This window comes from Vulpes lagopus, chromosome 5, assembly GCF_018345385.1.
Source record: "Vulpes lagopus strain Blue_001 chromosome 5, ASM1834538v1, whole genome shotgun sequence".
NCBI classification, from domain to species: domain Eukaryota; kingdom Metazoa; phylum Chordata; class Mammalia; order Carnivora; family Canidae; genus Vulpes; species Vulpes lagopus.
The window spans coordinates 81,416,524-81,429,879 of record NC_054828.1 but is presented as its reverse complement, the minus strand read 5'-3'; the positions used below and the strand labels follow the sequence as shown (position 1 = coordinate 81,429,879).

General features: G+C 38.5%; 1 protein-coding gene across 1 annotated transcript; it reads right to left on the bottom strand.

The window, feature by feature from the left end:
* Positions 1 to 1,345: 1,345 nt before the first annotated feature.
* Positions 1,346 to 10,059, bottom strand: SIKE1 (suppressor of IKBKE 1). Its single transcript, XM_041756118.1, has 5 exons — positions 9,816 to 10,059; positions 9,479 to 9,584; positions 8,451 to 8,593; positions 7,136 to 7,249; positions 1,346 to 4,897 (listed from the first exon to the last, which is right to left on the bottom strand). Exons 1-5 carry the CDS (start codon positions 9,972 to 9,974, stop codon positions 4,796 to 4,798), a joined length of 624 nt encoding a protein of 207 aa, XP_041612052.1. The 5' UTR covers positions 9,975 to 10,059; the 3' UTR covers positions 1,346 to 4,795.
* Between the last annotated feature and the right edge of the window lie 3,297 nt (positions 10,060 to 13,356).

The following is a 13,356-nucleotide window of genomic DNA, read 5'->3' as shown; positions in this document are numbered from 1 at the left end:
TTGCTGAGACAACTGCAAATAACTGAAAAATGTGCAATGACTGCTTATTGTGAAATATATCTAATCTAAATGAGTTAGATGGAGAATTAAAAATTAAGAAGTCCAATATCAGCAAGGGTTTTAAAAATGCATTAATTGTACTTTATGTATCATAATCTATTATATAGTCACAAGGAAGTATTATGGATCAGTGGAAATAAATAATAGCTATGTATAACAAAAGGATCTTAGAAACATAATGTTGAGTGAAAAAAATCATATCCCTATAGACTATGTAAAATATGATACCATTTTTATACAGCTCAAAAAGGAACAAATCTAGAACATGTCACTTTAGGGATTCATACATATTTTAGGTCTTTTTTGCATGTGGTAAACTATCAAAAAGGGAGAAGGGAGGTGGGGAGAGACAGGAGAGGAGCTCAAATTGATAAATACAAAAAGTACAGGTAATGTTCTAATTCTTAAGTGAGGTGACAAATGATTGATAATCTATTTGTATGTTACACATCCTTTTATATGTGTTAAATATTAAAATACAACACTATGTTTAAAGGGTTGGCAAAATCTGTATTTGCATGGTTGCTTTTGGTTTTGCTTTTAACTAGGCTCCATGCCCAGCATGAAGCCCAACATGGGGCTTGAACTCACTCACAACTCTAAGATCAAGACCTGAGCTGAGATCAAGAGTTGGGCACTTAACTGACTGAGCCACAGCACATGCTGCATGGTTGTTTTCAAAACTGTACTTATTTTACCAGTCAGTGTTCTTAATTATAGGCAATTCAGGTTAACTTTAACAAAAAAGGGATTTTTTAAAAAGGCTAATCAGCATCCTCAGGATGTCTGACAGCCAGAAAAACCAGAATTAGAGGCTACAGAGCCTCTGATCACTTCAGATAATTGCTTCAGTGAAGATCCCACTGTGTGGCAGAGACACCGGCAGCTTATACCAGCGACCCTGCTGACACTGGATACTGAGTGTCACTAAAGCCACTTTTGCTGCTTCTAGTGGAACTGCATAGAGGAGCCAGTGTTGTAGGCCTTTACGCAGAGAATACTGCATAGTTTCTTGCTTCTTTGCCTAAATTTTAAAGTTGAAGGTGGTTGCAATTTCCTTAGCTGAAAAGAGGCTGGGAAAACGTATCTGACACTTTCAAATTTCTTAGGAGGGAGGCAGGCTCTGCCTCATTAGGTGAGGGATTCCCTAAACAGGATAGGAACAAGGATATTGCGCTTGGCTACCCAACACCTTCAGCTAATGCCTTCACTTGTTAAAACTTTTCAACACAAAAGGACTTGTCAGACATTGTTAATTGCTTTCTCAATACTCTTTCCTCCTTGCTAACGGAATACTGATTTTATTTGAGGCAACTATGTACCCAGCTTTTGCAGATAGAAGTACGCATTTAAAGAGGCAAGCAAGACAGGGAAATATGTCTGGAATTTCTGGGAAAGCTTTGCTTTTCTTCGTAAAAGAGGGTACACACAGTTGGCACAGGACATTTCCCTTTTTCTTCCTGCCTTCAATATGGCCAAGACATCTGGTACAGCACCAACCTTCTTGTAACCACAAGAAAAGAACATTAAGGATGAGAAACGGCAGATTTGAAAGACAGAACTGCATTCTTCTGTACATAGGTAAGACCACTGATTAAATATTGTCCATGTCAGTTACATGCTCTCAGCTACATCATTCTAGAAAAGAGATGACAAATACGTCTCATTAGTTAAGACTCCATTTATTGAATTCATATTTTCTAATAAATGGGCTGTGGTGTTTCTTTTGCACTATTAGTAAAAATAGATTTTGCTAATCAAGAACCACTTGAACTCTGACCAGTATTTGGCATTTAAAGGCATCTTAATGTAGTGGTTAAGAGTATGTTTAAGAGTCTCTCTGGATTGGAGTCTTAGTTCCAGTTTAGACATACAGCATAACCTCCTTGTGCTGAAGAATGCATAAAATGAGGTACAGTTGAAATGGAGATTATATGGTAAATGGAAAGCACCAAGCTTTCTCCTCCATATAGCCCCTCCTCTGTATCATATTCATCCTCATATTGGATGTATCACTGCACTGTAATTATATGTATACTTATCTCCTCTACCAAATTTTTCTTCAGAAAGTATCAAGGCCTTTCCCCCACCTTTTTTCTATTCATAACTCCAAATGAAGTGCCTGGTACATAGATTAGACGAATTCTCAAGCTAGTACCTTAGACATTATCTGGGATGATTATTAAAGTACAAATTCCTGGATCCCACTCCCAAATTTCTATTTTAGTAGTCTGCAAGCCATTTTGGGGAACACTGAAGTAGTCCTCCAACATCTGAATCAAATTGTGCATAATGTATTAATATAAGTCAAGGTAAAAGGTAAGGTATTATTAAGGTAAAAATCGATAATAAAACATTTTTCAAGGTACTCACAAACTCAGTCTTAATTTTATAATTTGATCTGTAATTGTATAATTTTGGATTTCTAATCATGAGACTACCATTTTAGAAACAACTATTTTTAGTTATGCTGCTGACTACATTATGCTAATTACAAGATACTTATGAAAAGCCCTGTCTACCTGACAGGTTGATATGTATATGAAAAATAAACCTTTGAATTTCCTAATAATTAAGACTCATTACTGAGTAAAATTAACTGTTATTCTCAAAGTGAGGTTTTTTATTAGAAATGATGTATTTGTATTAACACTAGCCAGAATTTACATTATGTAGGGCAATGAGAGCTCTTTAAACTCAAACTCCAAGCTTTTGATTTGCCAAGGGGAAAAGTTAACATATAGGTTTATCCTCATATCCAAGACATAAATAACTTTATGCACTTTAAAGGAACAGAAGGTAGATAAGGACACCATGTCATACTTTAATGGGCCATTTGATGACTTTATCATTTTTACTGAAAACTGGCTATGGCAGCTGACATATTGTACAAGGGTACCTGCGTTCTAAGTGGAACCGTGGGACACACAGAGGCACTTAGGGCATATACTTCAAGCTAAATGGCTGGACTAAAGTTTTACTTACTCTTGGGAAACAAGATAAAAATGCCTGCACTGAGGGTGGAAGTGTTTTTCAGATTCTATGCAGGACTTTTTTTTTTTTTTAATTATTTATTTATGATAGTCACACACACAGAGAGAGAGAGGCAGAGACACAGGCAGAGGGAGAAGCAGGCTCCATGCACCGGGAGCCCGACGTGGGATTCGATCCCGGGTCTCCAGGATCGTGCCCCGGGCCAAAGGCAGGCGCCAAACCGCTGCGCTACCCAGGGATCCCTCTATGCAGGACTTTGAATAGAAATTCGAGTTTCTAAAATGACATATACTTAATCACTAAAGATCACCATTAAAGAACTTTGGCAAAGTTCTTTCAATATTACTAGGATCAGATGTTTTTAGGATATCTTAGTGAGGTTCTATTGTTTTAACTGGAGTTATTTCTTTATGGCAGTATTAAAGAAATTTTACATCACACAAAGCATTAACAAAAAACTTTTTTTAATACTGTGTCTCTCCCATGCAGTATGGTGCTTAGTGCTACTGGAAAATATGGATAGGTTTAAGATTCATCATTTCAGTTATTTTTGGGCAAACCCAAACTGATTAATTACATGGAGTAATTTGTAAATTTGTCATGTGTGACTAAACTGAGATGGGCAAATGGGTTGAAAAATGAGCCTAAGTTGACCACTCAGTATTTGAATCTCAACATTGCTTTGTTGTCTACACAGCACAATGAATGTAATAACTCTCATTAGGTGATAAAACTTTGCTGCCTTGTGAGAAATGGACCTAAAAATAAAGCCAACTATCCACACTAATAATGAAAGACATCTAAGTAAGTGATGGTCCTTAACTATAAGACAGAAGTTATATATAAATTAAATAGAATGTAGTACCTAAAAACTATGATGTGAATAAACCCATTGTATGCTCTTCCACTGAATAAACCACCCAAGTTGAAGATTTCCTAGGACAATATTGAAAAGTTGACTACTAATATCTAATAGAATAAATAACAGCTACTTTCAGCAGTTGAACTAAGGGTACAAATCTATGTGCACACACACAGGACAAACTTCTCAGGATTCTTTGAACAATATGCTGACTCTAATATCACTAGAAGAAAAGGGTGATCTATTTTCAAGTATGTTTCTTGGGCACTAGCAATAGGTTCTCTCAAATTAAGAGTAAAGACACCATGTCATAAAGTGCCAACTCTTAGCACCAGAGAGACCTAAAACTTCATAGTAGGTGAATGACATTACAAATCAGAGAATCTGCCAATCTAGTTCTGTGGAATTGTATTCCTTTTCTCAAATGGGAAAAAAAAATCTAGGCTATGCCAAATAGATTTAAAAAGCTAATATCTTTAAAAAAATTTTTAGACTTTTTTTTTTTTTTTTAGACTTGTAACTTACAATCCTATATAAATAAAAATTGCTGGCTTATAATAAAGGATCTAAGTTTGAGAGATGTGAAGAAACAAAAAGGATCTGATACCACAGTTTATATAAATTGAGGTCCCAGAACTGAAAATTAAAAATAGTCTCTTAGAGGAAGGAATGGTGAAACTCAGTGTGTATTTTCACAAACACACCCAAAAACTGTTTTGTGGACAGCCAATTTGACTGCAAATTCTAAACTGCCACCTGATACCTTTAATCCACACTAAATCAAGTCTGAGGCAAGACACTAAATGGACAATACTCGAACAGAAAGATAATAACTTCCTTCCTTGATAAACAATCTCCAGCTGTCATTTGTAAGTTGAGTTATTTGATGGCTTGGGAAGCAGTGTCCATTGAGTTTTCCTTCCTGACCTGTAGAGATTCACTGCTGATGGACAATAATTCTCGAAGTTCTTTATTTTCAAGCTGGAAAAAAAAAAAAAGGTCCATTTATTTTAGGTATTTTGACCATTAAACTGCATCAGAATAATTGTTTTGGGCCAGGAACAGAAGGCGTGTTATTTTAATTTTAAATATTTTACGGAAACAAAATAAGAATTTCCTAAAACACTAATTGTTAATCATTTAACATACATTCATTACTAAGTAATTTCTATATGCCATGTGTTAGGACAACAAGGAAAAATAGGAAACCTCTCTCCACCTGAGGAATTCACTACTTGTCATACGTTTTGTGATTCCCGCAAGTTGTACTATTCCTTCTACCTTTTAAATTCCTAATAATATTTTCACTTTGCTCAGTCTTCTCTCCTGGATGTCCTTCGGTTTTGGAGAAAGGAAGAAAAGGGGAAGAAACTACTCACTAGGGACATAGCTAGGTACCACTGTGTGTCTTACATTTGTCATTTCAAAACAATCTGTAGGGCAGGTATCACTGCCCACATCCATGTTCTTTTTAAGATGAAGACACTGGCTCACAAAAGTCCAAAGACTTGTCCAAACTCAGGCAACTTGGATGTGGTATTGCTGGGGTTTCAATCTGATGCCTGTGTTCTTTCCACTTAAAATATACATATATTTTAAAGATTTTATTTATTTATTCATGATAGAGAACGAGAGAGGCAGAGACATAGGCAGAGGGAGAAGCAGGCTCTCTGCAGGGAGCCCGATGCAGGACTCGATCCCAGGACCCTAGGATCATGACCTGAGCCAAAGGCAGACACTCAACCACTGAGCGACCCAGGCATCCCTCCACTTAAAATATTAAGGAAAATTTGTCCCACATTTCCTAAGGGCTTGTTTTCTTATCTGAGTAAATCAGGGAGAGTGTAGATAAGGTCATTTATCATTTTAACTAACTCCTACTTGGGACCTTGTCACTCCCTTTGATTTCCAGGTAGGGCAGCTTGCATTCTCCATCCTTATTCTCTCTGCAGGAAATTCTGGTAAAACCACAGCATCTGTAGGCTTCACCTATAGTTTGGGCCCATAGTCATTAAACTGTCTACCACATAAACCACTTCTCTTAGTACTTTGCATCTCTCCTGGTATGTATAAACCATTTCATATCATATAAGTATTAGACTTACTCCTTTCACTAGACTCTGAGCAGGGATATTCTTTTTCTCTGTGGTATTTCTCAAAGGGCCCAAGTTAGCATCTTATAATAAGCGACATTCAAACCATCTATTGTTTTGTGTTTCCTTAATAATTTTTGGGCATAATAATACCACCAGGCCTTTTTTGGGTAAATTTTTGCTGCTATAATCAAAATATTACACGAAATCACTTAAAAAAAATAAAGACTATAAGGTTTATAAAATAAACGGCAGGCCCTTGGTTTTGTTCCCCAAAGGCAACCACTTTTAACACTTTTACTTATTTCTTTTTTCTTTTTTTTTTTTAAGATTTTATTTATTCATGAGAGACAGAGAGAGAGAGAGAGAGAGAGAGAGAGAGAGAGAGAGGCAGAGACACAGGCAAAGGGAGAAGCAGGCTCCATGCGGGGAGCCTGACGTGGAACTTGATCCCAGGTCTCCAGGATCAGGCCCTGGGCTGAAGGTGGCGCTAAACCGCTGAGCCAGCCGGGCTGCCCACTTTTACCTATTTATTTTGGTACTTACTTACATAATTAATAGAGGAATAATAATTATTAAAATGCCTATACTACTATTTCTTATCAATTTCTTACATTACCTATTTGATTTCCTTTTATGACAGAGGGATTTTAACTCACATGTAATTTGTCTCTTCTACTCTTTCTACCCTCTTGATATGACAATATCTCAATTTCTAGCCAATACATAGTTGAAATTTTCATTGTTGCTGATTACATTTACTTTCCTGAAAAGGGTATGGAGGAGTTGGTTTTTCTTTAAGACTTATTTTTTAGACAGAGAATGAGAAGGAGGGAGTGACTGAGTATGAGAGTAAGGGAAGGGGCAGAGGAAGAGTGAATCTTAAGGAGAGAGAGGCTGAGTGTGGAGCCCAACGTGGGGCTCAATCTCACAACCCTGAGATCATGATGAGCCGAAATCAAGAGCTGGACAATCAACCAACTGAGCCACCCAGATGCCCCTGGAGGGGGAGTTTTAATTTTAAATCATGAATACACAGAAAACATCAATATACTGCCTAGGATAGTGATGGCATACCTTCCAGACTCTGAGAAAACTCTCTGAGTATTATGAGCAACAATCTTACCTCTAATTGGGCTAGTTTTTCCTGAATCTTACAAAATTGGTCATCATCCACCTGAACTGCTTTCCTCATCACTTCTCCCATTTCACAGATTCTGTCAATCTGACTCTCAATTTCCTGTGAAGATATTAAGAAAAAAGGTGAAAAAGTTATCTTTTGGGCAGATATGAAGTTCATGAGAACATGTGCATGATGATGTTAGAAAGTTCATTTAATCTATGCTACAGAAATTACACGGGCATTTCACTGTAATCCGAGTCCTTAGAGGCAAAGCTATAATAAAGTTATTTTGTAGTATTTACAATTTGTTTTCAAGATTGATTCTAGTCTAACCACCCAATGGACAATGGGCAATATCTCTATGTGGCTGTTTAACTTAAATTGAATACTTTTATTGTCAGGAAGCTTACCACAGCTTACCAAAGCTTCCAAGGTACTTTATTCTTTTTTTGGATATATCTCTTCCCAAGTTTTTCACATGAGCTAAACTGTCTCTTTTAATCTTAAAGTTTTTTCCTCCAGATTACAGAAAAATAGTTTTTTTCTTCCAGATGAGAAATGTTTGAGAGCTGTTCACATTTTGAAAGTATTCCTGTTCCCTAAGACTTTTGTTAAGTCAGCAAAATGCTTTCAAAGGATTCTAAGATGAAGTTTATGTTTCATAAATTCCATGGAACAAATAGTGAGGTGCCAATTCATTAATCCAGGTTTAAATTATATAGTACATGTAAATGTACAGTGCCATCCATGAAGCACTCTAGAAACATAAGCACAATAACTGGGTCTCCCAAATTAAAGCATAAGCAATCAAAGTGTAGAAAGTATGCCATGTATTTTTTTTTAAAACCATACTTCTAACATAATATGATGCTACGTAGTTCAGTTTAATAAAGGTTTCTGTCTGCTACATGCCAGGTACTGTGTTAGGTATAAAAGAAGAATCCATGCTCCCTATAATCAAGAAGCTTATAGTTTAGTGAAAGTACAATAATAACCAACCAAGTATTTACTGAGTACCTTCAGCACTACCTTGCATTATGTTTGGTGGAAAAACTAGGCATCCATTAATCTTGCAAAGACATCTTGGGGCAGGTGGGGTGAGGAACCTACCTTAGTCCCAATCAAAGAAAAAAAAGCTCCTGAGCAGCCCCTTACCCCCTGCTTTCTAATCATATCCTTACAAGATACAGCAAAATCAACAGCAAATGTGAGAAATCTGAAAGACAAGCTTAGTTTTCTTCAAAAACAAGTGAACAATTTAAAATAATTAGAGATTTCAATCTCATTCATTCAGAATTTATTCACTAAAGTTTCTTACTGCAGAGTGAGACTGGTGAGCTTTCAGGACAGGCTCAGCATCCACAGCCTTTTTGGCAACCATTAATTGTAACATCTGTTTCCGGTACTTGCTCATGATGAGTTCCAAAGCATCCTGGTGTTCCTCCAAGGAAACCCACAGCTCTACCAAAAAAAAAATAAAATCACTTGGCAGTGATGTCTGAGAGATAGCTCCCAAAGCCAAAACTCTTTTAACAGAATTTTATGACATGCCATGAAATATCATGAATGCAAAATTATAAATCAGTGTTTAAGTCCACAAAACTCAACAGTTAGGTCTATGTAAAAAATAACTTTCTAGGCAGAGGCAGCTTCATCTGGTATAAACAACATGAGATGGAGAATCAGGAGACAAGGGTTTCAGTTCAGTTCTGTGAGTTACTAGCTTACTACTACTCTTATGCAAATCATTACCCTCTCTGAGCCTATTTCTTAACTGCACTGTAATATTAAGTACCAGCTTATCTACCTCAAAATGAAGATATGATAATACAATGGGATAATATAAATGAAAGCGCACTGTAAACTACTATACAAATAACTTCATACTGCTATTATTAATAATGTACACATCAAGCCTGAGAATATATACCCCGAGGCTAAAATTCAGTTCTTCCACCCTGCACAAGAACATTAAAAAAAAACAAACCCTCTTCAATCTTAGCGTCAGTGCTTATTTCAATTAATATTTGAACATAAAAAAATCCAAGCCCTTGAGGATATTAACACCTTATGCAAGTATCCATATGGGGATAAAAAAGTAAACCATGCAACAATTCAACTCCATTAAGCTCCCCTTTGATAAGCTTGCCTATATATGCAAAATCAGTCAGATGACCTTAAAAAGGGTAAAGTAACAAACTTTATTGTTACTGGGCCATCGCAGGATAACGCTTTTAAAAGTACTGATCTGGAGATACATAGGATGTGAATAGTTCGTTTGGCTAGAACTTTTGAAATATAACTGGATGTTAGAAAATCATAACTACACAAAAAGGCCTGACTAACCTCTGTTTTCCTGCTGCAAGTCTCTAATCTGTGTATTCTCTTGGGACAGCAGAATGTGAGGTTTGAATTTGGACATGTCCTTTATATCGGATGCATCTTCTTGATACTGGACAAACAGAGACAGACTAAGCGCGCCGTTAACAGGAGAACAGCCGCGGATGCCACTGAAGAAGGAGTCGGAGCTCCAGGGCAGCACGCTCAGCCCCGACCCCGAAGAAAAGTCTCACCGCCACCCTCTGAAACCAGGCATACGTTTAAGGCCGAGTTCCCGCTTTCCTTTGCCCTCCACCCCTCGGGTGCACAGATCCTGCGGGCACCGACCCCTACTCTGCCCGACCTGGTCCGGAAGCGCCGTCCCCGCCTCCCGCATAGCGGCCACCCGCCGGTGCAGCGCGGCGGACTGATCCACGAGCGACTCTGCGGCCGCGTCGTGTTCCCGTAGCCGCTCGAGCAGCGTCTTGGCGTCTGTCAGGATCTTCTCGATGGTGCAGCTCATAGTGGCCCCGGATCCCTGCTCCCGTCCTGCTCACCTACACTACTCTTTCCCGAACCTGGCTCAGCGTTATCGACGTCACTTCCGGCCGCCCTATGCGCCTGCGCAGTGGGGCCTAGTCCGCGGGTGGCCCTACTTGAACCAGCGGCTTCCGGCAGCCCGGCCGGCCCCGCCCTCGGCTTCCGGCTCCCACGGTGATCGAGGTGGCGTGTGGCTGGGCGACCCGGGTTTCTTCCTTCCCTGTGGGTTTTGATTGATGGGGATTGTTTTTCAGTCACCGGATTTTAAAATCTTTTTTTGGTGCTTAGTCTCTTTTTAAAATTAATTTTAAAAACTGCGGTAAAATACAATAAAATGCACCATCTTAGCCATTTTGACACGTACACTCCGGTAGTATTAAGTGCTTTCTCTGTTACGCAATCGTCCCCACAACTCTCTTCACCTTGCCAAATGGAAACTCTTAACCCGTTAAATATTAACTACTTATTCCTCCCAGCCACTGGCAGCCACTCTTCTGCTTTCTGCCTTTAGGAATTTCACTATTTCAGATACCTTATATACAGTGAGTGGTGCCACTGTCAATCATATTTGTTGTTTTGTGAATAGCTTATTTCACAGAACGTGTCCTCAAGTTCTGTCCGTGCACATCAGAATTTCCTTCCTGTTTAAGACTGAATTATATCCCATTGTATGGGATATAAAATATTAATTATACCCCATTGTATGTCTATGGTATGTTTTGTTTATCTATTCATCCACTGAAGGAATCCCAGCTTTCAGTTCTTTTAGCTATGTACCCAAAAGTGGAATTGCTGGGTCATATGGTAAATCTACCTTGGATTTTTTGAGAAAAGATCATACTGTTTTCCACAGTGGCTGCACCATTTTACATTTTTTAGCAGCAGTGCACAAGGGTTCTAATTTCTCCAAGTCCTTGCCCACACCTGGTGTTTTCTGTTGTTGTTAATGATGATCATCTTAATGGGTGTGAGATAGTCATTATTTTCTACTTGCCTATTTTTTCTCTCTTAATTCAATTAATAACTTAAAAGTAAATTAACCAGGAGGCACCTGGGTGGCTTAGTGGTTGAGCGTCTGCCTATGACTCAGGGCGTGATCCCAGGGTCCTGGAATGGAGTCCCACATTGGGCTCCCTGCAGGGAACCTGCCCCTCTGCCCGGGTCTCTGCCTCTGTGTCTCTCATGAATAAATAAATAAAATATTAAAAAAATAAATTAACCAAAAATGCAATGACCTTTGTACTATTTGTTATATTGGTTTATAAGAGTTTACTTTGTCAAGCTTGTATATCAAACCTCATCCTTTTTCATTCTTACTTTAATAAATATTTTTGGAGGGTCTGCTTTGTTACAGGCACTGTTTAGTGTCTAGAACATGGCAGACAATGACACAGGGTATCTGCACTTAGGGAGTTAATATTCTAATGGGAGAAAGAGTTCATACTCATAAATAATTGAAGGTAATGACAGGATTAGGAGGCAAGAGCCTCAGAGCAGTAGTGAGAGTTTAGAGAAGCAGCAGGAAAAGAACAGTGCATTTTACTTTTGTATTCCCAATAGCTGGCACAATGGAGACATTCAATAACTGTTTCTCAAGATGGAGATCAGGAACAAGTCCAACAAAAATAACAAATCAGGACTACAGACCAACAGGGAAAAGATTAACAAAGAACCACAGATATAAAGAGGTTTCATTCAATCATTAAAACAAAACACTTTCCCTAAGTGATCTCTTTCCCTTACTTGTCTTTGACTTCCATTCAGGGATGATAGTTCTCAAACCCATCTCTGTGGCCCCAACCTCTTTCATGAGCCTAGAATATATATTTTTGGTTGCTTATAGGGTATTTGTAGAAGGACAACAAGGTCAAAACCTGATCTCATTATTGTTGTTTATAAACCTGCTCCTCCATCTGTTTCAGTAAAGAGCACATTCATACCCATTTGCCCAAAACAGAATCCTGAAAGTTGTCCTTTATTCTTTCTAGTGATTCTTCACACTTAATTAGTTATCAAAGCAATATATGTCCTTTATGTCTTTAGGACATATTTCCTTCTTTGTATTCTCACTGCTACTGGGTAGGTTGGGCCATCATCATTTCTCATCCAAATGAAGCAATAACAGTCTCCCAACTGGTCTCTCTACCTCAAATCACCTTCTCCTCTAATAGCTCTCCCACAAGGACACCACAAGTGCTGCTGCCCTTTCAGTGGTGATAATTATTCTTCTCTGCCCACATAAGGGCTGAGAACTACACTGGTCATTCTAATTCTCCAATGACACTGCCAGGCAATTACTCATACCCACTACTCTGTAAAACCTCTACTATATTTGAAGTTTGTTTTTTTTTTAATTTTTAATTTTTTAAGGATTTATTTATTTATTTATGATAGACATAGAGAGAGAGAGAGGCAGAGACACAGGAGGAGGGAGAAGCAGGCTCCATGCTGGGAGCCCGATGTGGGACTCGATCCCAGGACTCCAGGATCGCGCCCTGGGCCAAAGGCAGGCGCTAAACCGCTGAGCCACCCAGGGATCCCCTATATTTGAAGTTTGTATCTTCCAGCTGAAGAATCTTCTATTCCTCCTTATTGCAATCAATTACTGACCTTCTGCATTAGGTACTCTCCTTTATTCATAGATTTGAGGAATTGGCTTGCAGTCTTTTTAATTCTTCATGCTTTGTGTGACATTCACGTCCATGTGGATAATTTATCTAATAGTCTTCCTTGGCCTCCTCATTTCTAGAGGCATTGAACTTATTTTGGCTGTTCATGGTCATACCCCTCGTTTTTTTTTAATAAAAGATTTTATTTATTTATTTATGAGAGACACACAGAGAGAGGCAGAGACACAGGCAGAGGGAGAAGCAGGCTCCCTGCAGGGAGCCCGATGCGGGACTGGATCCCAGGACCCCAGGATCACAACCTGAGCCAAAGGAAGACACTCAACCACTGCCACCTAGGTGCTCTCATGGTCATACCCTTGATCATTCACCAAGAATTGTTCCTTATCAGAATTTTAAGCTTTCATGTCTAATTGTTTGACTTGTAGTCAATCTGTCTAGTTCTTGCAGCCTTTTCTCCCACTATTGTCTCTTTGACCTTATCTAGCTCTTCTTTTTTTGAGTATGTCCATATTATCTCTACCCATAAGATTACTTTTTTGTGGTCTAATTTTCTTTCCCTGACCAGACAGGGAGTGCTCTTATGATAGACTATCTGAACCACAGTCTTTCTAGTACCCCTAATTTATGTGCACTTTTTGGGGGGAAGATTTTATTTATTTATTTATTTATTTATTTATTTATTTATTTAAGAGAGAAGGAGAGAGAACATGAGCACGTGCAAGCAGGGGGCAGGGA

Coding starts and splice junctions, on each gene's coding strand:
- SIKE1 (XM_041756118.1), bottom strand. CDS start 9,974: ATGAGCTGCACCATCGAGAAGATCCTGACAGACGCCAAGACGCTGCTC. Junction 8,594..9,478: donor CTTGCAGCAGGAAAACAGAG/GTTAGTCAGGCC, acceptor TTTTTTTGGTAG/AGCTGTGGGTTTCCTTGGAG. Junction 7,250..8,450: donor CTCACCAGTCTCACTCTGCA/GTAAGAAACTTT, acceptor ATATCTTCACAG/GAAATTGAGAGTCAGATTGA.